Below are 24,007 nucleotides of genomic sequence, written 5' to 3' on the forward strand. Positions count from 1 at the left end.
ACTATGTCATTGTGATACAGAAAGCAGAACACAAAGAAAAAAAAACTAAAGCAGCAATAGGGATATACAATAAATTCTTTAAGACATTGTCACTTGCACAATAGGATCTTTTTTTTTTTCTTCCGTCATGCGGTCCACACTTCTTACCTGTAGGAGGCAGTAATGTGTCTTTCTCTTGTTTGCCGACCGCCAACACATTAAAGAAGAAGGAGGAGGAGTTTATAAAATAGAAGGCGCCAATATTGTACTGCCAGCGGAGTGACAGTTGATTTAGATTTTTTTTTAAGCGATGGCTGAAATCACCTTTCCCCTCCAAAATGTGGACTCTATTGTTAATTTCTACCGCAATGAGGTTCTAACCGGCCAGGAGGCCAAACAGTTCACTAAAGGAGACCTGACCCCGGTTCCCAGGGTAAACTGAAAGCTTTATTATTAACATTGCTGTCTGACTCTGAGCGGAGACGGAGCTGTGAACTAAAGTTAACAAGCTGCAGACAAGTTGGTTTGAATCTCAATATTTGACGGTCGTCTTTCGTACCGGGTTGTGCAACAACGCGTTTACCCCGACTCTGAAAACTGTGGTTTGGTGGGACCACTGAAACACATTTCGACTCGTTTGAAACGTTTTGCACAAAACAATAGCTTCTTTTTGGGTCCTTGGGTCATGTGACTCAAATCAAAGCCGAATTGTGGTACAACGTTAGCTTGACCGTTGCCTTCTTGCACAATTTCGCTCGATTCAAATGTCTATTTACAGCTTAGTCTGTGCTTTCTTCCATTGACTTGGATTCCTCCGGTAGAATTTCAACTCTGTAATACAGACCAGACCTTTCCTGCCTGCAGCCATCACCGTCTACAATAACTTTTTAATTAAATGAGTTACAGCAGTTAATTTCCCCTTTGGGATCAATAAAGTATTTTTGATTTGGCTTGTATATGACGGTTGAGGAGAGACAAATATGACCGAATTCAAGTTTGGAGTTTCTTCAAACCTCCATCTCTTTTTAATAAGCTGTGACTACTATTCGGAGGATGGCAGATTTATTGCACTTCAAGTTTTTCTTGAAGTGCAATATTTCAATGATTATTTGCTCTAAAAACAAATATCCAAACATGTATGACTTAAAAGGGGATCAAAGTAAAAGTTAATTCAACTTTTACTTTGAGTCAACTTTATAAACTGTGAGTTTCTGGTTTATACAGTTTTTTGTTGGTTTCTTCCATAGTTCTAACATGTTACAAGCAACACAGAACCCCTTGCTGTATTGTTTGGCTACCTGATTGTTTCACTTGCTGAACTCTCTAAGTGGCAGACTGTGACTGGTAAATAAATGAAATCTATGACCACCCATTGGCATACAGAACTCCCTAAAACCTACGTATTTATACATGGAACACCTGCGTCCCAAACTGAAATTCCGTGACTAAAGAAATTACTAACAATTCATTCTAAATAACTGAAATTAAGCAAAAATTCTAATTATAAATCAACCAGAAACTAAACAAATTAATAAAATAAACAAAATGATCTAAAGTCCAAGATTTAACTGACAGTAGAGAAATGGCTCAAACTTGTCTTAATTGCTTATTTTGTTTTCTTGTATTTAGATGCCAGGGTGGTACTGCCATTTTGAAATTGTTGAGCTCGGCCCAAACTCTATTCCTATGATGCGTACTCTGTTTTTGTCTTTATTTTATTGTGTCCGTTTCTGCCCTCAAAGAATTTCCTTTAGGGGGACAATAAAGTATAACAGTATCTTGAGTTTTTTTTTATTTTTTATCCCACTAAAAATACCTTTTAGTGGGCTCGGTTTTATAGAGTCAGTTAACAATAGTCACTCCGCTGTTGCCAACTCGACGACTTTCTTGCTATATTTTTAGACAAGAAAAAATTGGTATTGGCTTAAGTCGGAACTGGCAGGTCAGGCTTTTTTAAAGATTAGTAATCAATGATCATTAATCGGTACAACCCTGCTTATAAGCTAAATTGATTGAAGTAGACATCTGTATCGTAGGTCTATCTCATTCTGGACAACAGAGTCCAAATGAAACAGAATTCTGTTTCATTCGGCTCCCTAAAGTCAGGAAGAGCAGAGGACAAAGCTGCAGCATAGATCTGGTTAGGCATGGTCCGTTATGGTACCAATTCAGGTTTCAGCTCCTCAGAATCCAGTGTTTTTCTGGTTCTTTGTATTTACAGCCAGAAGCAGTTCAGACGCTGTACATGAGAATCCTGCATCTCCTGTACCGCTTCAGGCCTGAGTTCAACTCCATGGTGAGACCTCCGTTTTACCCGTAAACATTTTATTACGTGCTGCTTCCATTTTCTATGTAGCGGAAACTTAAGTATTTCACCCCGAGTCACGGCTACGTATTTGCTTTGTTTACCAACAGGTTCCCCTTTTGGAGAACATCCAGGATCCAGGCTACTATGAGGGTGTTACTGCCATAATGAGTGTCTACACACGCATGTGGGATTTATTTTCTTTATAATTTGTCAAATTTAAACACCTATGTGTCAGTGCAGAAACTAGGACATGATGTTGCTAACATGCTTGAAGTGTAAATTTATGAAATGGCTGAGCAGTTGGCTCCACTTGTCTAAGAACTCACACATGATTCTTAAAATATGATTTTTTTTTGGTGGTTTTTTTAGGAGGCAGTTTCTGCCATTGTGCCTGGTGTACGATTTTTCATTGAATGACCTTCTGGCTCCAAGTAAGTATGTCTTTCTGCACATTCCTATTCTCTTCCATAACTACAAATTAGGAAAACATGCATTATGTTTTAATGTTGATAAATGTTGCGTTAATGATGTAACTTGTGATAAGTGATCAAATAAGTTCAAGACTTCCCCCAGAAAGTTTGCCAAGTGTTACAGCAGCCCATCTTGTTTCTGTGTTAGAAATGTTGTAAGTTGGTAGGAAATATGAAAATATGATTAGGTATTGTCAATAATGTCTTCCAATAACTTAATGACCCAATTCCGATTTTTTTATTTCATTTATTTTTTTTGACATAATGCTACCTGTATTTGATCTCTTCATGACAGTCTGAACAACACAGGTCGGATTCTTTTCAAATGTGACCCAGGCCATTTGGGTGTCCGATTCAAATGCGACCTAAAGTCCAGGACGCATTCATCTGACCTGAACATCACTGATACTCGACAAATGTCATTATTCTGCTTCCTGATACGAGCAAATGGGAAGAAAACCAACAATCATGACTGACTGTAATGGGGGTTAAGTTGTTAATAAGCTGCTCAGGTCGGACAACAACTTCAAAATCATAAGATCCTCCACTGTTAGAATCCATGTTTACTTCTGCAAACACTGAGCACTTCTTCTTTTTATAGCGGTTAACAAAACACTGAGAACGCTGACTGACGTTATCGCTCCCTTTTACTGCGCATGCAGGACACTTTCAGGTCGTTTGCCCTGTTCACACAGGAGATCACATACAAGTCGCATATGTTTGGAAGTACAAACGGCCACGGCAAAAAAAAAAAAAGATTTGACAAAAATCGGACTTGGGTCACTTCAGGCTGCAGTGTGAACGCAGACTTTGGCACCAACTATAGTCTTAAAAAGGGGTGGGAGGAAATACAATAAATTCTAATTAATTATTTGCACTTTACATTCTAAGGAAGTAATTAGCCAGTGTATGTTAAAATAAAGTACGGTCACATTTAAGTATAAAATTAATTAAAATAAATATTGCGTATTATGGACAATGATGAATACTTCTATGCTTAACTAAATATTCTTGAGGTACAATATTGTTTCCTGTGAAGAGAGCGGCGGCATCCTCTTTTTGATGGCAGCTGTACTACAACTAGGCCTGTCATAACAAATTTTGCTGAGCGATTAATTGTCTAAAAAAATTATTGCGATAAACGATATTGTTTCAAGACCTTTTGACACTGATTTAATGGAAATGACGTAATAATGCACGCGATTTCCTGCCATAGATACATACATTTTATTTTCAAAAGAACACAACACTGGAACTGAAACTAAATAAACAAAATAATCAAAAATAAAATGGATTCTCAGTCTCCATTAACAAAAAAACGTACTTTAATAAAAACTAAACAACATAAAGCCAAAGTGGAAATAAATACTACATTCAACCAAAAGAGTGCAGATTATGAAGTTTGTATACTATATTGGCCTTCAGTAATCACTAGATTTAAATAGAGAAGATGGGCGCATCTGACTACCTAATGTAATAGTTCATAATGCACGATTTCTTTGCCCCTACTTTCCCCTGATGATAATCTTACGTCGTTGGCCGTTCTAAGATTGTCACTGGTGATTTCGTAACCGATCATCCTGTAGTGTGATTTAGATCGTCGTGGCAGCTCCGATCTAAATCAGGGGTTTTCCCCAACTGGGAGCTTAACGCTGAATGTGACGGTAGCCAATCAGAAAGCGCGGATTCTCCTCTGCGCTTTCTGAGGGGAAATTATGGCGGAGAATGCCAAACAGCTGACACGGTGCAACCCGAAGTCCAGCGGACATCGGAGATGATATATGGAAACATTAATATTTATTCAACATTTCGTGCAAAGAATATAGAAATGAGAAGGAGAGGAGTTGAAGCCAAATTGCTACTGCAGTTGATGAACCCGGTAACTTTTACAGCTGTTCTTCGTTAACGTGACATAAATAGGTTATATTGATTTTCATTCAGTCAGGACTTTACGCTGACTTTAGCCACATGCGTCACAGGTAGATTCTAGTAAAGCATTGATTAATGCCTGATTTTAAAATTAGTTAACTGGACTTGTAGTCATGACTTTGTGCCCATGTGGCTGGACATCACGCGGCACGACGAACCCGATCGAACCGTTATACCTGGGATTTCTGTCGGCTAATGTGTCTCTCAGGTTTTGAAAATGGGCCGACAACTCTTAGTGTGCGCTGGGCATTACACTAAAGGAATGAGGATGGGAGGGTCGGTGGAGAGCACCGGAGTTGAGCCGTTTTTCATTCAGTGTGTCATCAACAGAAAGAAAAAAGGCAGTAAGAGACGATAATTAAAATGAGGTCAATAGGTTTAATTTATCGTGCGATTAATTGATTTATCGTTTATCACGACAGGCCTAACTACAACAGTAAAAAAAGGTCCAAGCAGACATTATTAGTTAATTGATTGGAACTAATTTTAACCTAACAATTGCAAGTTGATTAATTGTTTGCATCCCTAGTTTACAAAGAAAAAATCTTCATATAAAATATCAATGAGATTCAATGTAGCTGTAACAACAAAATGGGGAAAATTTCTAAAAGGTGATGTATCGTTTTGCAGGGGACTGTTTTCATGATTAATCTGGTGATAATGTTAGTCTTGACCCAAGGTGATCAAGATTTTTTTTCTCCAGAAAAACAGAAGACTCTGGTCATTCTGAGTGCCATCATGAACTTTCTTCACTTCAGGAAGGAGAGGATGGTGTTGATGCTGGAAAAACAGGCCAAATTTGTATGTTCCATCTGATCCGTAACACAAATAATCAATTTCATCCGTACAGAAACGATCTGTAATGCACTGTATTGATATTTGATGTGACAGACGGACATTAAGTAGTGCAGAGTGGTGATGTTACGAAGCAGATATATGGGTTTCAGGTTGTTTTTGATATTGTACAAGTGCTAATCTGAAAAGTGTGGCTTTCATTTTTTTGTTTCAGATCTGTTGGGTGAGTATTGGGGATGGGCAGCATGAGAAGTATATCACAATATTGTGTGGTAACTATTGCAGTAATAATAATGATAGTATATTTCAAAACATTTTTTGGTCTTTGGCAACAGATTGTATGAGTGGGACAGTACATCACTGCCACCAAATGGCCTACTTCAGGAAGCCAGCTGCATAAATTACCTAAATTTTCTTGCCGACTATGACACAATTACTTTATATTGTCATATTTTTAAAAAGGAAAGAAAAAAAAAAGTTAATACACACGTGCTTCTCACAGTGTCACGAAGTCCAGTCCTTGAATGTTACTGTCCAGAAGTTTTAAGATGCAGCTCTTCTCCAGCGCAGCAGAATGACATAAAATGACTCGTTAACATCCCTTTGCAGAGCTGAGTGACTGACTGGTGGTTAGGGAATTTATGTAAAAGTTTGAAAAGCTGTGCACATTTTCCATTCACTTTACAGTTTTAAACTACTTTGTGTTGCTCTGTCAGTCCAATCCAGGCTTTTAATAGCAACGTACGCCAGTTTAATTCAGATTTCTAACGATACTGAATCAACCCCAAAAGCTTTGGTCACAAGTAGTGCAATAAGTTGAAAATTTATGTTTGTTTCCCCTGTTGTTAGAGGGCGGACATGGACAAACTGCAGACATTCACCAGAGGCAACCAGGAAGCGGAGAAGAAGATTGAGCAGCTAACGTAAGTTTTCTCCTGAACATGTTCAGATCTTTTGGGGGGTTTGCTGTTACCAGCGCAGCGATTTTATTGCTATATTTACCAAAATGTAAAAACAACAAAAATATTGTATTGCAAGGTTTCGCTCAGAAAACTTGTTAAGCCTGGTGGTTGAGCGCTCGCCAGTCATTCATCCAGCGGCCTGTCATGTTTTAAAAATGTTTAAAGTTGACATGAAATTTGAAAATTATTATGCGCCGTCGGATGATTAATACCTGAACACCAACTAAAAAATCTTAAATAAACAATGCGAAGCCTGGTGGCCCACCAGGCTTATAGTGGGGGAAACTGGTATCAGCCAAAGTTGGAGACAGCAGACGTCTTAAAGACTGATAATCGGCAATTGGCCAGAAAACAGCTAATCTGAAGTATTGAAAAAAGAACGTTTGAATTTCAGTAAAAGTATTTGTAAGTACATTTGAATATTTAACAAACCGTATGAATATAGTTAAAATAAAAACCGGAGAGCAAGTCGATGCCGTCCAATCGTTGTCTTCTATGTAAAAGGCAAAGAACGTTCCAACATAAACACAAGCTGCTAGTCGTTGCGTTTGAAACTGTATTGAAAAATCCTTGAAAAAAAACCTCAAACAGGAACAGTGTGACGTGTTCTGATCCGTCTCATCCTGACCCAGGACCATCCCACCAGAGCAGCAGGCCGAGGCAGACGAGCTGGCCGCCGCTCTCTCTGAGCTGCAGGCCACCACCGTGCATGAATACCAGGAAGTGGTAGGCGCTGACACGGACACACACAGCCGAAGTTGTGATGTGTGAGTGTGTGTTCAATTAAAGTCTGACACTGTCGTTTTCCTTTCAGAACATCAAAAACGATAACATTGCAGAGTGGAAAACCAAAATAGCAGAGAAGACGCAGAAGCTGGTATGTGATCCAGACTCGTATGTCTAAGCTCGTAGAGTCTGCCGTGTCATTAAACGCGTACGTGTGCGCCTGTTCGTCTTTCAGTCCCAAACGAAGGTGGACGTCAGTAACCTGAAAGACGACATCACCAAACTCAAGTCTCAGATCGTGGAGTCTCCAGAGGAGCTGAAGAGCCAGATGGAGAAGATGAAGGAAGCTGCGAAGAAAATCAAGAACTCCATAGTAAGTAGGAAAGTGTTTGGTCTGCAGATGTAACTCGATCTTTCCTGCGTTGCGCTGGTTACTAGTTGAAGGATTAAACCGTCTTGGAGGACAGTTCTCCGTTTATTCTGACGAACGACAAACGGAAAACGAAGTCATCGGCCGCCTACACCAAATCCTGCACAAAATAAAAGTTTGTAACAATCTAAACGCTATGAATCTATGAGCTGGATGTATTTGGGTGAAAAATAACCAACTTCTGTAGGACAATGTTACAAAAGGTTGTGGCCTAAGAGCACAAATGACTGGCCGAAACAATACCACAGAAGAAGAAATAAAGATGAGGGGCGCCTGATCTTAATGTCACATCATAGCAGTTTCTGAAGTGTTTAGTCAAGTATACGAACAATCTGAGTAACAGAAGACATTTTGTGTAATTATAATAACATAGCAATACAACCCTGATACATAATCAGAGCCAATATGTTGGGATTTCTCGCACACCTGTTTGATTTTTTTCTTTTTTTTTAAACTTTCAGGCAGAAACAGACGAGTATGTGGTGGAGATGCAGAACAGGGTGCAGAGTGTGGCCCACACTGAGGCTGAGCTCCAGCAGATTAACGGCCTGCTGCAGGACCTGGAGAGCAGCATGAACAACACCAGGCTGCGTCAGGAAGAGGTACGTTCAACTCTCACATCCACCTGGGTGTCGGGTTTCAAATCCCTAAACTTCCATCTCTTTCAGAGATGATCTATCTGACTGAGCTATCGTTGGGTGTGTGGATGTTCGAAGCTAGAAGAGACGCCTGCGGCCAGAAGACGATTCTACAAAATAAACGCCACACGTTTCATATTTTTATTTGTAAAGACATTTTTCCATTCACTTAACAATTATTTAGTCACTTTTTAGTTGCTCTTCTGGATGAAACTCCAACAAGATCCAAGCGATCACCGGAGAGTAGTTTGTGGTTGTGGCATAACAAAATATGAACAGAACAGCTGTCAGAGTGTGGAAATGTGACCTCATGTTCACTGTAGAACACACACAGTAGAAATTGGTAAAGGGGAAACGATATTTAAATTTTTCTTTTTTTATGTTGCATGTTAACAGTACCAGGAGCTGTTGGTTCAAAGCGAGAAGATGCAAAAGGAGCTGAAAAGTCTGTGCAGTGAGGAGGTCCAGCTGAAGAGGGCTCTGGGCATGAAGCTGGATAAGGAGTGCAAACAGAACATCCGCAGGCAGAAAAAGAGGGAGACGACGGAACAGCATGTCCAAGAAGTGTTGGGGTACCGACTCAAACGTCACGACCCGTAGAATTAACCTGAGCAAAGCATTCGTTTGACAACCTAACACCGGCTGTTCTCCAGGCAGTGCAACCAAATCCACCAGAAACGCGAGGAGATGGCAGATAAGATCCAAGCGATCACTGGAGAGACCCGTCAGGTGAAGGCCAAGATCAAGAGCCTGAGAGACGTCTGCAACAAAGAGACAGAGAAGGCCCAGGTATGTTGATGATGGGGGTACCTCTGATGGTTTAAGGGGGAATCCTTCGCGGGGCTCCAGAGCGCAACCAAATTTCTCAGTGGCACTACTAAAAAAAAAGAAAAAAAGAAATGAGATCGCACCGGAACAGCCAGTCATTCCAGGAAATAACTAAAAAAACACGGAAAGTCTCCCTGCAGTCCAATGACACTCATTAGGCTCAAACCTAATGATTCTTCTAAACCAGTGGTTCTCAAACATTTTCATGCTGAGGATCTCTCTCACGGACCACCTGACTCGAAATTGGCCCCACAAAAATACATAAAATATACAATCTGAAATGAAAATCAGTCTTTTAACTCACTTTGTTCATTCATGCTATTTAGTAAATACAGCAGGACACAACAAAATCATCATGAACACGTGTTCTCCCAGCATTCTGAGTTATTTACAGAGTCTGTAAGTGTGGATTTTATCGGTATTTCATCGGTATCTTCAGTTTTTCTTTGGAGTGACCAGATTTTAATCAATTTGTCCATTGTTATTTTTTAGCACAATCCTTTGCTAAACCCACTGTAGCTCGCACTTTCAGCTCACGTCATTGCAAATAAAGGGCCGTTTACATCCAGTACCTGGCTGACCACTAGGGGGCGAGTGCTGCAGTCAGACAGAAGTACGTCGAGCTGAATCTCCTTCGTTGGAAGTCCAAAGCTTCTGCAGTTTCGGAGGAAACTAGAAATTGGATCAAACAAACTAGGAAGAACTGTTAAAGTTCTCGAGTTCTGTTATGCACTCCTCTGAGTGAGATTGTTATATCAGGGGTGTCCAAACTTTTTATCACATGGGTCAAAAGTACTCCCAGGCAAAAACAAAAAACCTTTAACAAAAAAAGTCGTAATTTAAAAACATAATTTAACTTTTAGTTAATTGCTTAACGATTTACCGTTAAGCAATTAACAGTAATATTTGGGTTTTGGGTTAGAAAAGTACTTATAGTTGCACTTACAGATTCTTTAATCTTGAGATGTTTAAATTTCACCTATTTGAAGCACTTTAAACACTTTTTCAGTAAGATACCCGTTTTATACAATTGTGCTTCAAACACAACTTAGTTTGACAAATTAATCGTTTACAAGTCATGTTCCTTTTTCTGTACAGGGATTATTTTCTCAAAGCAAACTTGTAAAGTTATCCTGTTAAATGTGATGCAGTTGAAAATGTGGGTGTGCCTGACTTGACTGTTGAATCTAACAAAGAAAAATGTTGGTAAAAAACAAAAAAAGTTTGAGAACTTGGCTTAGAGCCCTGCTTCATGGTGGAACATGTTCCTGTTTCCAGGCGCTGTTTGACACCCTGTCAACATCATTGGATGGTCTCCACAAGAGGATCGAGATGCACATTACAGACCTGAAACTTCACCAAGATGTCTAACTTTTCCATGTGTCTTAACTTTTTTTTTTCTTTCCATCTGTTGAGTTTTTTTAATTTAATCATCTTTGTAAGTCAACTTGACTGTCTGGTTGGCTGAGTAAAATAACTTCTGTCAACATTTTTTCTCCCACTTTCTTACACATTTTGGTAACACTATTTGAAGAGGTGTGACATAACATCTGTCAGAACATGATGGTGTTTTTATGAATGTTTGAGTTGTCATGAAATGTTTCATACGGTAAATGAAAAGTTGCATTAAAACTTGTATTGTCATTATTTACAGCATGACACTTCATGACGACTCCTTCAGTTTCCTGACGGTGCCATGTCAGTCTTATGCACAACTCTTCATTAAAGTGTTCCCCAAATTTTTAGAAGTTGAAGTACAAGGTAGACAACGTAGATTTTACCTTAAAAAAAAAAAAAAAAGATTTTTATTCTACGTAAATGTTAATATCCTCTAAACAAGGAGGGGCTCAGTTGATTCCACCTTGTAAAGTTTCTTCTTCACCTCCTTTGTTTTGAAGTGGGATGTGACCTGGACCATTGAAGGTGGTTTTGCTGAACTTTGCTTTCTCCTTGCTCCGCTCGGTGTGCAGCGCCTTACGGAGCTCGTTGATTTCGGTAACAAGAGCCACATTGTCCTGCAGAGAACAAAGACATTAGCAGCTGATATGTTGAAAGTCAGTCTCATCCACTTCGCATGTTTATCCATATACGTTTTGTCTTAAGAGTTTGGAATGTGATTTTAGCCCTTTGTTAAGCGTATTGCTAAAAATAAACATTGCTTTTGAACAAATTGAATCGTCAACCAAGGATGTGTTCTTGCCAAATGTGAGGGGGGGGGAAAGAGTATTTCTAGGCTTATTTATCCTGTATATACATTAGGAATACACAACTTACAATTTAATCTGGTAATCAGATGGATATTTTTTTTTATCATAAAATACTATCAGAAAATGTAATTAAATCAGTTTGACAATTAAATTACTGAATGAATGCCACTTAAAAATAGGCTTCTGTCATTTTTAACAAATCAATATGTCTTATGGTTCCATATTCCAAGCAAGATAATCTGTGGGGAGTTGACTCCCTTCTTGGAGAGGAAAAAAAGCTGTCTGGTGAATCATTATGCGCTAAATCTTTAAATATACGAGTGACGTAAAAAAAAAGGGATAAAGTCATTTGCTAGTAATTATCAAGACTGCTTAGCGGGGGTGAATCCAGGAAGTATTTAAAGAGGGCTGGATGGGGGCCAGTGATCAAGAAATTCAGAAAACTGCCAGATTTTGTAATTTTATTTATATGAATAACTAAAATTCAGATCTTTACAATGCCAAATTTAGCACATAAATGTATATTTTGCTCTGTAAGACAATGCAATTTTTAAATATCAAATGATGTTTTGATCTATTCTTTTTACCAAATACCTTTTTACTACAAAGTAATGTATTTTTGCTTTTACTTGAGTAAATGTATATTGAAGTAGTTCTGTTCTTGAAACTCTTGGGTCCTCCACCCACCTCCGCATCAGAGCCACCAAGAATTTCTTTCACCAGCCGCTACTGAGACCAGACCTTCCTAAAACGCCTCACGCAATAGACATGGGGGAAACACTGGTCTTTGATTGTAGTCTTTACCTTCATCATCCTGGTGTAGACATCCTCGTGATTCTTAGCAGATTTGACCAGCTTCTTCTCAAGACCGCTAACAGTCATCTCCAGTTGACTACATTGGGAGCACACACCCTCATCAACTGCAATGATCCTCTTTGGCTAGAAAAAAAAGCAAAAAACAGATTGTCTCGCGCAGGGTCATCCAATCTCATCGATGCTGTCAACAACATGCATCAAACTAACACTCGACAATCGGCTCTTACACTCTCTGTGCCTGAGGCGTATCGGCTGTATATCATCAAAATGTTGTCTTTCAGTTTCCTGGGATCCTGGATGAGGGAGACACAAACCTGGAGGTCTGACCTGACCCGCTCAAGAAGCGTAGTCAAATCCTGCACCTGTACAAAGGAAGTCGTCAGACGTAAAAACTTCCCCGACCATTTTCAGCTTCAGCAACATTAGAGAAAAAAATAGAGCCATCTTCCACTTTCATATTAATATCTTGAATTCAGACTGCTGTCGAGCATTGGCTACCTTCTGGATTGGGTGCCTTTCTTTTTTAAAACAAACTATTTTGGATTTAAAATAAAAACAAAATGAACCAGGTTTTTATATCCTTGTGGGGTCCTATTTCTGTCTACATTGTGGGGTTGTGGGGACCTTTTCTTGGTCCCCATAGGGGAGAATGCTGCTTTTTTTTGTTATAAGTGGTTTGTGATGCTTAGGGGTAAGGTAAGAGTTGAGCTGTTGAAGATGAATGGAAGTCAACGTAAAGTCTCCTCAAGACATGAAATCATGACTGTGTGTGTGTGCGTGCGCTGACCTTTTGCATCTCCTTTTGGATTTCTTTGTCTTTGGTTCTCAGTCTGAGCCTCAGTTCAGATATGGTGACCTTCAGACGATTGCCGCTCCTAGTGATCATCATGAGCTCCTCCTTAAGCTGTTGAACAGGGATTATCAATTGTCTTTGACTTGGCATGTTTTGTTCATACAAGGATAGAGAGACGCCTGTACACTTGATTTTGATCACATCGTTTATGGACAATAACTCAATAATCAGGCAAACGTTTGGACTGCAATAACACACGACAATTATGGCCACTCTGAGTGTGACGGTGTCAATGTTATCAATACATGTCTAACGCCAACAACAAAACCCAGGATTGCAAAGTGTTCAGTTAGTTAGAAATGAGTAGTTCCCCTTTCTTTGCACAACTAAAACAAAAAACGTGAAAGACAAAAAAATCAACCCTTAAATCCATTGTGTGTCTTTTTTCAAAGTCAACTAAAATAAATGAGTTAAAACAGCAGCATGTCTTTTGTAGATGCATGCAGGAAAAACAAAATGGCAGATCATGCTGAGGGTTTCTTTAATCATGTTGGCGTTGACTACTTCCATTGAAATAAAAAAGAGAATCAAATGGCTTTTCAATAAAGAAGACTCAGTTCTATCTAATAAAAAGAACAAATTCAGGATGAAACTCCTGGAGCCTGGAGCCAATCTAGAATTTTCCGAGCCCTCTCACGTACCTTTTCTATCGTTTCTGCTTTTTTGTTTATGTCTTCCTGTTGTGGCTTGATCTGCCTCTTCATGTCCTTCAGCTTGAATTCCAAGACGACCTTCAACTTGAGCAGATCCTGGTTCATAGAATTCACGTTGTATATAACTGTGTCCTGCGTGAGAACGGGCGGAGGTGGACTGTTTACTGTGTTCCCACTACAGTCAGTTCCCCATTTACCCAAGGTCATTTAATTCTGTCTCTTCTTGGTGTATAAAACTAAACTTCTAATGTGAAACTAAAAGCACGGTGGGACGCTGCTCCTCGCTCACCTTTTCCTGGTTGGTCTTTCTATATTTAGCAACCTGTCTCTTCAGAACATCGATATCGGTCTCCAGAGTGCGGATGAACCCCGTCAGAGTCTGGCGCTCCTTCTTCATGGAGATCATGTCATCCAAGTGGTCATCGATCTGCGTCTGGAGACTGCGGATCTGCGTGACCGTCATTAAAAAGACGCTGTAATCTTTCTGGGCAACTGACACCAACAAAAGTAAACAAAATTTAAAGATAGCTTGAAAATCTTTGGTCACCTTTTGTGTCATATTGCCAGTGTTTCCCTTCAGCCTGGTGAAGGCCTCTTTCTCTGACTGGAGTTTCTTCTCGTACTTGTCTTTCATGGTGTCGATCTTCTGGTGCTCTTCCTCCGCTGCCTGCCTTATGGTTTCTTCATACTCTCGGATCCTTCGCTCAGCCTCCTCCTGAAACTGTGAATGAAATGAAATCGGTGAGAATTCAGAGGTGTCTCGATGACGCGAGCGGTCCCGGATTTCTGCTGCTTTCTTCCTCGGTCTTTCGGACCTTATTCAATTGTTCAGTCTTCACTTGCAGCTCGGCCTGGTACATCTGCGTGACCTCAGCCAGACTCTGGGTATGGTCCTTCTCTGCATGCGTCAACCGTGTCTCGTAGTCCTCCTGCATTTCTTTTAACTTCTGGAGAAGGTCGTCGTACTTTTCTTGCTCCGTAGTCAGCTTGGAGTTGTAAAATGTTTCTGTGTGGGATTAAAAATATTCATAAACTTCCCTTTGAGCTTATAAAGAAGGCATCGGATAGGCAGGGATGTCGCCCCTATTGTCCTACCTAGATACGTCAAGTCTTCGCAGTGTTTCACTTCAATTTCTGCAGAATTCTGCTGGGTTTCTTCTTCACACAGCTCTATTTCCGCACTCAGGACCTACAAATGTAAGAGTTTCAAAGAAGTTTTTTGAATCACAAGGATTTTTGGAATCTAGTTATTCCGGTATTGTACTATTACTTTTTTTTTTTTTTTTTATCACAATCAGAGATGAAGTTGGATACTTTTCATTGAATGTTTTTACCATTATGTACTTGCAAAACTCTTCATACCTCTTGAGCGTTTTCACACTTTTGTCACTTTACAACCAGAAAACTCAAAGGCATATTACTAGGCAAAACAACACCAAATACAACATAATTGTAAACAGACGGAATATGTTTCGTTTTTCTATAGTCACATTTTTGTTCAGAAGGGACTCGATTTACAGGAAGTTTGACAGGGCTGAATTCAGAGCAACCCTGCGAGAAATATTGTAAAGACATGAGACTTTGGTTTTGATCTGCTAGAGTGGCAAAGAGCAGCTCCTCCAACGATTTAGTCAAGGAGCAGACATAAATACAGTTGACATTTTGTGGAAGGACTTCATTTAATCTGAGCTTCAGATGACTGTCTATAATAGACAATATGTGATAGATTGTCCTTCTATCTAATAAGTATTCACCGATTTATCGGCCAGCCTATTTATCAGCATACATTTCCTTAATTTTGGGAGATTATGTGAAGCCGATCTTATCTACCTTAGCAAAGGTCTAAAAATCAACCTCTGTCCTCTTCTGAGAGGTTTATCTGTTAGCCCCGCCCACCAGGTCATGTCTGCATGTTTGCTGTTAATAGTCACTCCACTGTTGCCAGCTCAGCAACTTTCTTTCTATACTTACCGACATGTCAAACAAAAAAAAAAAAATTGGTATCGGGAAAATCAGAATCAGCAGGTCAGGCTTTTTAAAGATCGGTAATCAGGGATCAGCTAGAGAACTGCAATCGGTGCAGCGCTGCTCTCTAAAGTAACTAATGTTACATCAAACACTGATTAAAAAAGCTCTACAAATGAAATTTAGTTGCTTAGCATTATGTGCTGCTGTAAGCAGAACAGTCTAAAATTAAGCTTCCTTGCTATGACCAAGAGTTTTTCCAGTTTTTCCATACTGTTTATATATATATATATATATATATATATATATATATATATATATATATATATATATATATATATATATATATATAAGCAGATGCACACATGTCTGACTGACAGCAGCAGACCTGCTGTGTTCTTGTCAGAGACTTGATTTCCTCCATGAACTTGTTTGACACTTGTTGGAGCTCCTCTTTGTAGTTCATGTCTTTCAGGCGGAGTTGGTATTCATTCTCCATGTGCAGCTCCTCCAGATGCATCTTCAGCTCCAACAAGTTGTGAGCCTGAAACACACACACCAAGAAAGTGCCAACCAATTAAAGTAAACTCCACAAATATTTGGCCAAAAATGTTTCCATATCCAGTTAGAATAATGCTAGATGCTAGTTCACGGTTCCAAAATGTGCATATTAGAGGTCCAACTTCCCAACAGACCCTTTCCTCCAGGTCCGCCTTTGTAACAAGAATCTCTTCGGTGTGAACAATCTGCCTGTTGCTCCTCAGACTTCGACCCTTTTCATCGATGATTTTGGATATCAACAGGCAGCCATCTTCGGACGCCGTCAGCAGGAACTGATCGTCGTACGTTATCACCATCTGTGGACATTCGTCGGCGGCATTAGTAACACATTACATGACAGATGAAATGGTCAATTATTTCCATTTAAAAATTGATATTTTAACTGACATTAGAATCTAGATTTTTTTTTTTTTTACATTAAAATTTGAATTAAAATAGTTTTTGTTCCAAAGGCTGAATTATATTGACTGTGATTCTATTTATAAAAGTACTAAAGAGGATGAAAAAGGGGGTGAATACTGTCTACCACCTAAGTGAAACTGACCCCGTCCCTCCACCTTCTTCAGTTCAGACAAAATTGGTGTCAAACGTTGTTTGTGCCTCTATCACCTTAAAGATATTTAGAAATGTTTCCAGAGGTCATGAAAGGTCAATCAAGCCCCACATCTTCTTCAAATTGGATAAAATTGGTGTCGGCAAAAAAAAAATATGTTTGCTTCTTTGGCTTTGAAGATATTAAAGTTTAAAGGTAATTTTGATTTAGTAAAAGTGGGGAGGCTGGATGACCTTTAAAGTTTCATTAATATCTTAAAGCAGCACAAATCAAAACATTTTCTGCACAAACGTAGTTTAGTTGATTGACAACTTTTGTCTGATTTGAAGAAGGTGCAGGAGAGATCTGGCTGACCTTTCATGACCTCTGGAAACATTTCTTACTATGTTTAAAGTGATAGCGGCACAAATGAACATTTTTGCTGCACTAACGCAGCACAAATGTTTGACACCAACTGTGTCTGATTTGAAGAAGGTGGAAGGGGGAGGGCAACTTCTCTCAGGCTGTGTTTGGACTCTCACCTTGGTGACGGGGCCGCAGTGAGCCTGCTGTGTGATCCACTCCTTCTGATCGGGTAAGGGGTATTTAACGGCTCTAACGGTTCCGCCGGTGGTACCGGTGAAGACGACCCTTCCGGACTGAGACACGGCAAGAGCGGTGTGAGCCACCACATCAGCGGGAACCTCCCTCAGCACCTGTGGAGTCAATTTCAAATCACTTTTATTTCACACTCTCCAAAGTTTGCGTTAAAGAAATGTTGCTGTAGCTGTTCTCCTCCTGGCCTGGCAGTCCTGTATCTCCCTCAGGATGAGGTCCGTTCCTACAGCCAGGACGGTCTTGTAGTCCCAGGAGAAAGTAGCGCCGTAGTAGCTGCAGGCCTGGAGCACAGTCTCACACTCCAGCTTCCCGGTGTGGGTGTTCCACTCGTACACGGCGCCATCCGTCCCACAAGACACCAAGCGGCTGTCGTCGAAGCTCCACTCAACGGTTCGCACCTGATCAGCGAGAAAAACCGGCGACTGGATCAGTCCCGCGTTTTGGCTTTGGATCCGACGGCCAGCCGTCTGTTCGTCAGCATCAACTCACCTTCCCAAAGTGGCCGTTTAGATTGAGAATGTTCTCAAACGAGGTGAAAGAGTAGATGTGAATAATGTTTCCGTCGACGGCCGCAAACCTGTGGCCACCGTGGCTGAAGGCACACTGGAAGGATGAGAAGGAAGCAGGTTGAAACAGGATGCACGCGGGAAGCCGCAGGTTTCAGGGTCACTGTTCGCAGAGCGAGTACAATCACCTCTCTGCAGCCGGGCAGCTCAAACTCTTTAAAGGTAGAGATGTTGTTGATGAACAGGTTCATCAGCCGGAGTTTGTCTGAAAAGCCCACCAGCACAAAGAGGCCCGTGGGATGCAAAGCCACACTGAACGCCTTCTGTTGGAACTCTTTGTACAACTCCAACTCTCTTTTGGAGAAAAAAAAGACATTATGTGTTGACTGTCTATAATAAATATTGTAAATGGACTGTCAGCAATATTTAATATTTGTTAAATATTGTAGATATATAAATGATAAACCAATTTATCCTTTTATGCACTTCACCACGCACCATGTTTTTCATATTAGTTATCAGAAGAAACTGATTTTTACTGTTGCATAATAATAATACAGCAAAATAAATTAAATTTGTGGTTGGAAAATAACAAAATGTAGAAAAGCTTAAAGAATGTGAACTGTTATAAACCCCCACTAGGCTTATTTACTTTTTTTTTTTCACCATGAACTGCAGGAGTTAGCTGTCATTCCGAACCTGCCTGAAACAATGAGGTCACAAGAAGAAAAGGAAACAAGGAACATTGCAGAAAGTCCTACTTCGTCTCGTAATTCCAGATCCGTATGGAGCAATCCAAAGAGCTTGTGGCCATGAAGGGCTTACGGATGCAGATGGACAAACCGGTGATGGAGTCAGAGTGGAAGGGCTGGGACAAAAAGTCAAAATGCAGTTGTTCCTCCTGATGGACAGAGCACAGCTTACATCAACTTCAAAAATGTTTAAATCGACACCTTTAATAAATAAAAAGATAGTAAGACATCTAAGCTTTTGCAAAACTGGACTTTTGAACTGGAGGACTCGCTCCACACAAAAGCAGGTCGAAGTCATAAAGCTGCAAAGTATGAACTTTTGATCTGTTAGGCTGTGCTAATAGCAGCACCCTCTTCATTTCAGCAGATGAAAGATTAATGCTGTACAGTTGGCCTCGGTCTGTGCTGACAGCCAGCGTCTCCTCTGCAGGACTCATGCATATGGTGTCTATCTCCTGACACTGGGCTGGAGCTGAGCCACTGCTGGCTGGAGCTAGGAGAATCTGGCACAAAACAAAAAAACTCATAAAAATGCGATATCCATAGACCTGGTGAATATTATCCTATATGCATAGTCATAGTTACATTCACTCAGTTACTCAGTTACTTGAGTAACTTTTTGGAAAAAAAATGGTACTTTTACTATGCTGTACTTTTTACTTTTACTTGAGTAATTTTATTATTAACTATTTCTGCTCTGGATAATGTGGATTCTCTACCCACTGAATGAAGAACAAACACGTTTTAACCAAAGACTCACCAGACACAGACACACAGCTGGAGTTTCTGTTAAAGTTTTGTAAGTTTTTTATTGAGAGAAACTGATTTGGAAACATTTTCTTTTGCCTGATTGTTATTTTTGTTACTGATATTAATTAAAACTCCAAAATTTCCACATAACTTCATATTTTGGTTCATCTGATGATGCAATTTTTAAATATTAAATGATTGACGTTTTGATCAGTTACTCAGTACTCGAGTAGACTTTGTTACCAAATACTTTTTTTACTCTTGAGTAATTTCTTGGATGGCTCCTTTTTACTAATATGTTGAAGTAATGTGATTCTAAGTTGAGCATATTTTTTGCGTACTCTGCCCACCTCTGGCTGTCAGATATATAAAAATTCACAACTGGAACGTTTACCTGTATCTCTCTGCTTTTCCTGTAGACGTCCAGCTCTATCTGTTCAAACAGAGAGACTGTGCCCGGACCGGAGGAGCACACAAAACCCTTGGAGTAGGACAGGACGGCGGTGATGCAACACTTGGCCACGCCTTCTGTCACATTCCCTGCTTTGATTCGTCTCACTTCCAGGTTCCTGTGCAGTGAACCAAAAGCATTACGGGCAAGTTGTGTGCTGTCTCTAAGAATACATTTTAGAGAAATAACAGATTCAATGGCAAGAGTTCCTGGCTAAAACCAGAAAAATATGCAGTTTGTTTCAATATCTCAAAATATCTAAATAAAAACACAATAAACCGATTGCTACTAACGGTGAGGAGGAATGGTGTCTTCCAAATAGAATAGAATAGAATAGAATAGAATAGAATGTATTTTATTGTCAATACAAGTGTACAACAAAATTATAAGTCCTTTAATTTGGAAAGAAACAATGTCGGTTTCTTTACGGATATGTTGGAAACCATTCATGTAATCCAAAAAAAATTATATGCCAACGAATCGGAAAAGACTGAAAACTGTCATACAAGTTATGTTTGTCATAACGTAGCTGAAGGCATAATTATCTCATCCTGAATGTCAATAAAACAATAGTTTGGGTCCCGTCCTCGGTTCTGGTGCCGTATGTCTTTCCCACCTTCTCTCTACTGTCAAATAAAGTTCATCGGCACCAAAAAATTCCTTAAAAAGGATCTTTTTTTTAAAAAGAAACAGAAAGAAACAAACAAAAAAAAAGTTTTGAAAAACAAAAAAAGTTAGAATATGGCGCTGATTGCAAATTATGTCAAACTACTAAGCCAGGAACAGTGCGCCGTAATCCTGTGTAGTGAAAGAGTATAAGTCAAATCGTTTTCTCCACAGCGATAAAAAAATGACAAAGTCAGATCACAGGGGGTTTTATTTCAGAGATGCTGTTGTTGTACGGGTTTCTGCATGAGCTGCTTCATGGACTTATTGCTTAGTGTGTTTTGGGAGAAATCGTCTGTGTGTTTAACAGCTGATTTTGTTTGTGATCAGCTGTTTTAGATTATGAATATGTACAGATTAATGTCCAGCAATAGTTGTTTGCCAGCCACAAAAAAACTCAAGATGAAGAACTGTTTTATATGCCACAGCGTTGTGACAGTGCTGCTCACAGCGAGACAGGATATCTTATCGGTTCACAGGCTTTTCTGAATTGATATTTCAATGGAATAATGAATCAATATTTTTACCTAAACCGATTTCTGAGCGGGAAACTTGGCAAAATAGGCCCAGATAACTTTAGAGCTAGCGAGCACTAGCTACCACAGAGATCGAAGAGCGAATAAGACAAAACATAAATGGAAAAAAAAAAAAAAGCTCTTTTTTTTCTGAAAATATTTACAACCTAAACTTTATTCATCACACTTAGGCAAAAATTCCACATCACAAAGTAAAAAGTATAATTCAATTCTCCAATCTGACCTCTCAGTCTGGCCCTGTGCAGGTTCAGAGGACATCTTGATCTCCCTCCTCACGTCACCGGACTCAGACACCAGCAGCCTTCCTGTGTCTGTCCCTGCTATGACTCGGCCTTCTGACACCCAGGTGTGACACAGGAAGTTGATTGACTCCACCTTTGCAATGCTGTTCTGTTTCAGGTTGCCTTCTGAGTACCGAAACAGCTTGAACACGCCTTTGCCACTCACACAGACGTGCATGTTGTTGTGAGGACTGAAGCTGATCTGGCAAGACAAAAAAAAAAGAAAATAGCATCCCAGCACTCCATGTATGAATGAAGGTGTGACTGGCTCACCTGTGAAATGGGATTATTAGAGTTGGTTGTCTTCACTGTTGCCAAGACTTTGTTTTTCTCCCAACTCCAGAAGATCAACAACCACTCTGGGGCTCCACTTTGACCGACAAGATACTTGGAATCAGGAGAGAAAGCCATGCACAAGAACTCTTGAACTAGAAAATCTCCTGCAGTTAGAACTTTTTTCTTTATGCCGTGTTCCTGATGAAGGTCAAACACGGTGATGGAGACCTCCTCAGCCTTCTCTGACACTGCCAAGTAGCGCTGGTTTGGACTTAGAGCCAAAGCACGTAGGCCAAGGCTTCCCTCTAAACCTGAAGGGGCACACAGAAAACACAAACCAGTAAATAACATTTATTGCATGTGAAGCATAGAATTTACTTTACGGTTCACTGATTGTATGTAAGGTGTGTGTGTAACTACACACACAGATTAACCTAATGTATATCCACTTGCCTACAGCCAGGTCACTTGACCCCTTGACCAGAATGAATTGATTTTGTGTATGATTTTATTGTTATGGTCAAAATTGCTGAATTATACGTTGCCTGTTCAAATACAAGATAGAAGAGAAATGTGAGACAGTGACTGTGGACACACACACACACACACACACACACGCACACACACACACACACACACACACACACACACACACACACGCACACACCCATACACACACACACACACACACACACACACACAGGTTAGAGCCGACAGCTGTCTCTATTTACACTGCCAACATATTACCAGAGGTGAGCAGAAGATTGCACTCTAGTAAGAGTAGCAATACTTTAACATATTTTTACACAAGTAAAAAGCAGCCATCTAACAAATTACTAAAATAAGAGGTAAAAAAGTATTTTGTAAAAGGTTTACTTAACTACTGAGTCACTAATCCGATTATCAATCATTTAATATTCAAAAATTACATAATCAGACGGACCAAAATATAAACTTAAGTGGAAATTTTGGGTATTTTAAGGCAAAAAATGACAATAATTCACATAAGTAACAAAAAAATAACAAAAGAAGGCAACTTTTTTCCAAAGCTGTTTGAAACTTTAACAAAAACTGCAGGTGTGTCTGTGTCTGGCGAATTTTTTAATTTTTGTTTATTCTTCATTTAGTGAATACAGAATCCAAACATTTTACTCGTCCTAATAAAATCACTCTAGTAAAAGTAAAAAGCACAGCGTAGTAAAAAGTACTTAAAAGTACTTTTTTTTCAAATGTAAGTAACTACAGTTACTTCCTAACTGCATATTTGCCAACAGCCAAGTGTAGTGGTAACATTTAATCTGGCTCATAAACATACTACTAGGCTTTCATTTTCACTGCTAATGTGCTGTGAAAATTCAAAAAAAAAGTGCAGGTTTTGTGGCGGAGATTAAATGAATTATTTATATGGACTTATTGAGGACTGATTCATTTTTCCATTTGATCAGATTTGCCTGGATTGTCTTTTTTCCCCACATTAAAATACATAATTTTGTATTTACTCAGGCTATTTTTGAATAAACAGAAATTTGACTGTGTTCAATCAAATATATCTGCTTGAACACAGCATGGTGAAATGATGCTCTACATATTAAAACGCAGAGGAATAAACATGAAGAAAAATCCCCCCCTCGGTCATAGCGTACCTGGAATGAAGTGCTGCCATCTTTTGACGGTGTTATGGATCACACAGCTGTTCCCGCTGGGGAACACCACCGTTTGCTCGTCAACAAAACACAAATTGTTCTTCACGCCTTTCCGGAGGCCGAAAATAAAATGGGGCTGAGATAACACGGTCGACATCGTGTTGAAAGCTGCGGACAAACTTTAGAAAGTGCAAAACTAGCAAACGGAGAGATGAAAGAGCACAACCTACAACCTGAAAGGTTTCCTCGTGCAGTTTGAGTCATGTTGCTATGCGACAGATCCCGCAATAACCTGAGAACAAATGTAGCTCCACGGTTCTAATTCTCATCGTCTGTATTTATTAGTTAGGCCTATGTACAGATATGTCAAAACTCAGGAATGTAACTATTTCTTTTTTCTTTTCTTATTTTTGCCTCTATATTTTTTTAAATGTCCTGTTGTCAAACTATGTTTTTCCCGCAGTGTACATATTTTTGGAGTACAAACCTGCTTTTTAGCTGTAATTTTCATGGTACTGTAGCGAAGAACATTTCAAATGTTTTAAAAGTTCAAGGGTTTTACTTGTAAAGACTCAATATTTTACAATGTTGTTCCTTGATTGCTTGAATTTAACTCCGAAAAGCTTCGTTGCTTAATTGAAGTTGACAACAATTTGTGTTTTTGAAAAACTGATTAAAGACTGAAGATTTTCCTGACACTGAAAGCTTTGGACGTGTGGTCAACATGTCCAAACTTTCATTTTCTACATATGAACCACGTCATCATTGGTTTTGCTTTGCTTTGATGATGATGCTGGAAAATACACAGTCTATTCAATAATTCCCAATTGTTAATGTTGAGAGTACTGTGCAAACAATATGTGACAGCCATAACAA

The 24,007-nt window shown here is 39.5% G+C and overlaps 2 protein-coding genes across 2 annotated transcripts; one reads left to right on the forward strand and one right to left on the reverse strand.

Annotated features, from left to right (window-relative positions):
• Window positions 1–195: 195 nt before the first annotated feature.
• Window positions 196–10,552, forward strand: nuf2 (UF2 component of NDC80 kinetochore complex). The gene is made up of 13 exons (XM_008410358.2): window positions 196–412; window positions 2,201–2,275; window positions 2,395–2,471; window positions 2,657–2,718; window positions 5,390–5,487; window positions 6,331–6,404; window positions 7,076–7,169; window positions 7,258–7,320; window positions 7,405–7,542; window positions 8,061–8,201; window positions 8,634–8,809; window positions 8,891–9,026; window positions 10,344–10,552. Exons 1-13 carry the CDS (start codon window positions 290–292, stop codon window positions 10,434–10,436), a joined length of 1,350 nt encoding a protein of 449 aa, XP_008408580.1. The 5' UTR covers window positions 196–289; the 3' UTR covers window positions 10,437–10,552.
• A 304-nt stretch (window positions 10,553–10,856) lies between these two features.
• On the reverse strand, window positions 10,857–23,988 carry cfap57 (cilia and flagella associated protein 57). The gene is made up of 21 exons (XM_008410359.2): window positions 23,132–23,988; window positions 21,486–21,799; window positions 21,155–21,414; window positions 19,673–19,847; window positions 18,879–19,031; window positions 18,538–18,677; window positions 17,965–18,130; window positions 17,760–17,873; window positions 17,456–17,668; window positions 17,195–17,368; window positions 16,255–16,416; window positions 15,948–16,103; window positions 14,690–14,783; window positions 14,410–14,600; window positions 14,142–14,315; window positions 13,884–14,042; window positions 13,583–13,726; window positions 12,876–12,992; window positions 12,316–12,450; window positions 12,077–12,211; window positions 10,857–11,080 (listed from the first exon to the last, which is right to left on the reverse strand). Exons 1-21 carry the CDS (start codon window positions 23,286–23,288, stop codon window positions 10,913–10,915), a joined length of 3,501 nt encoding a protein of 1,166 aa, XP_008408581.1. The 5' UTR covers window positions 23,289–23,988; the 3' UTR covers window positions 10,857–10,912.
• Between the last annotated feature and the right edge of the window lie 19 nt (window positions 23,989–24,007).

Source organism: Poecilia reticulata, linkage group LG5, assembly GCF_000633615.1.
Source record: "Poecilia reticulata strain Guanapo linkage group LG5, Guppy_female_1.0+MT, whole genome shotgun sequence".
In the NCBI taxonomy this organism is placed as follows: Eukaryota; Metazoa; Chordata; class Actinopteri; order Cyprinodontiformes; family Poeciliidae; genus Poecilia; species Poecilia reticulata.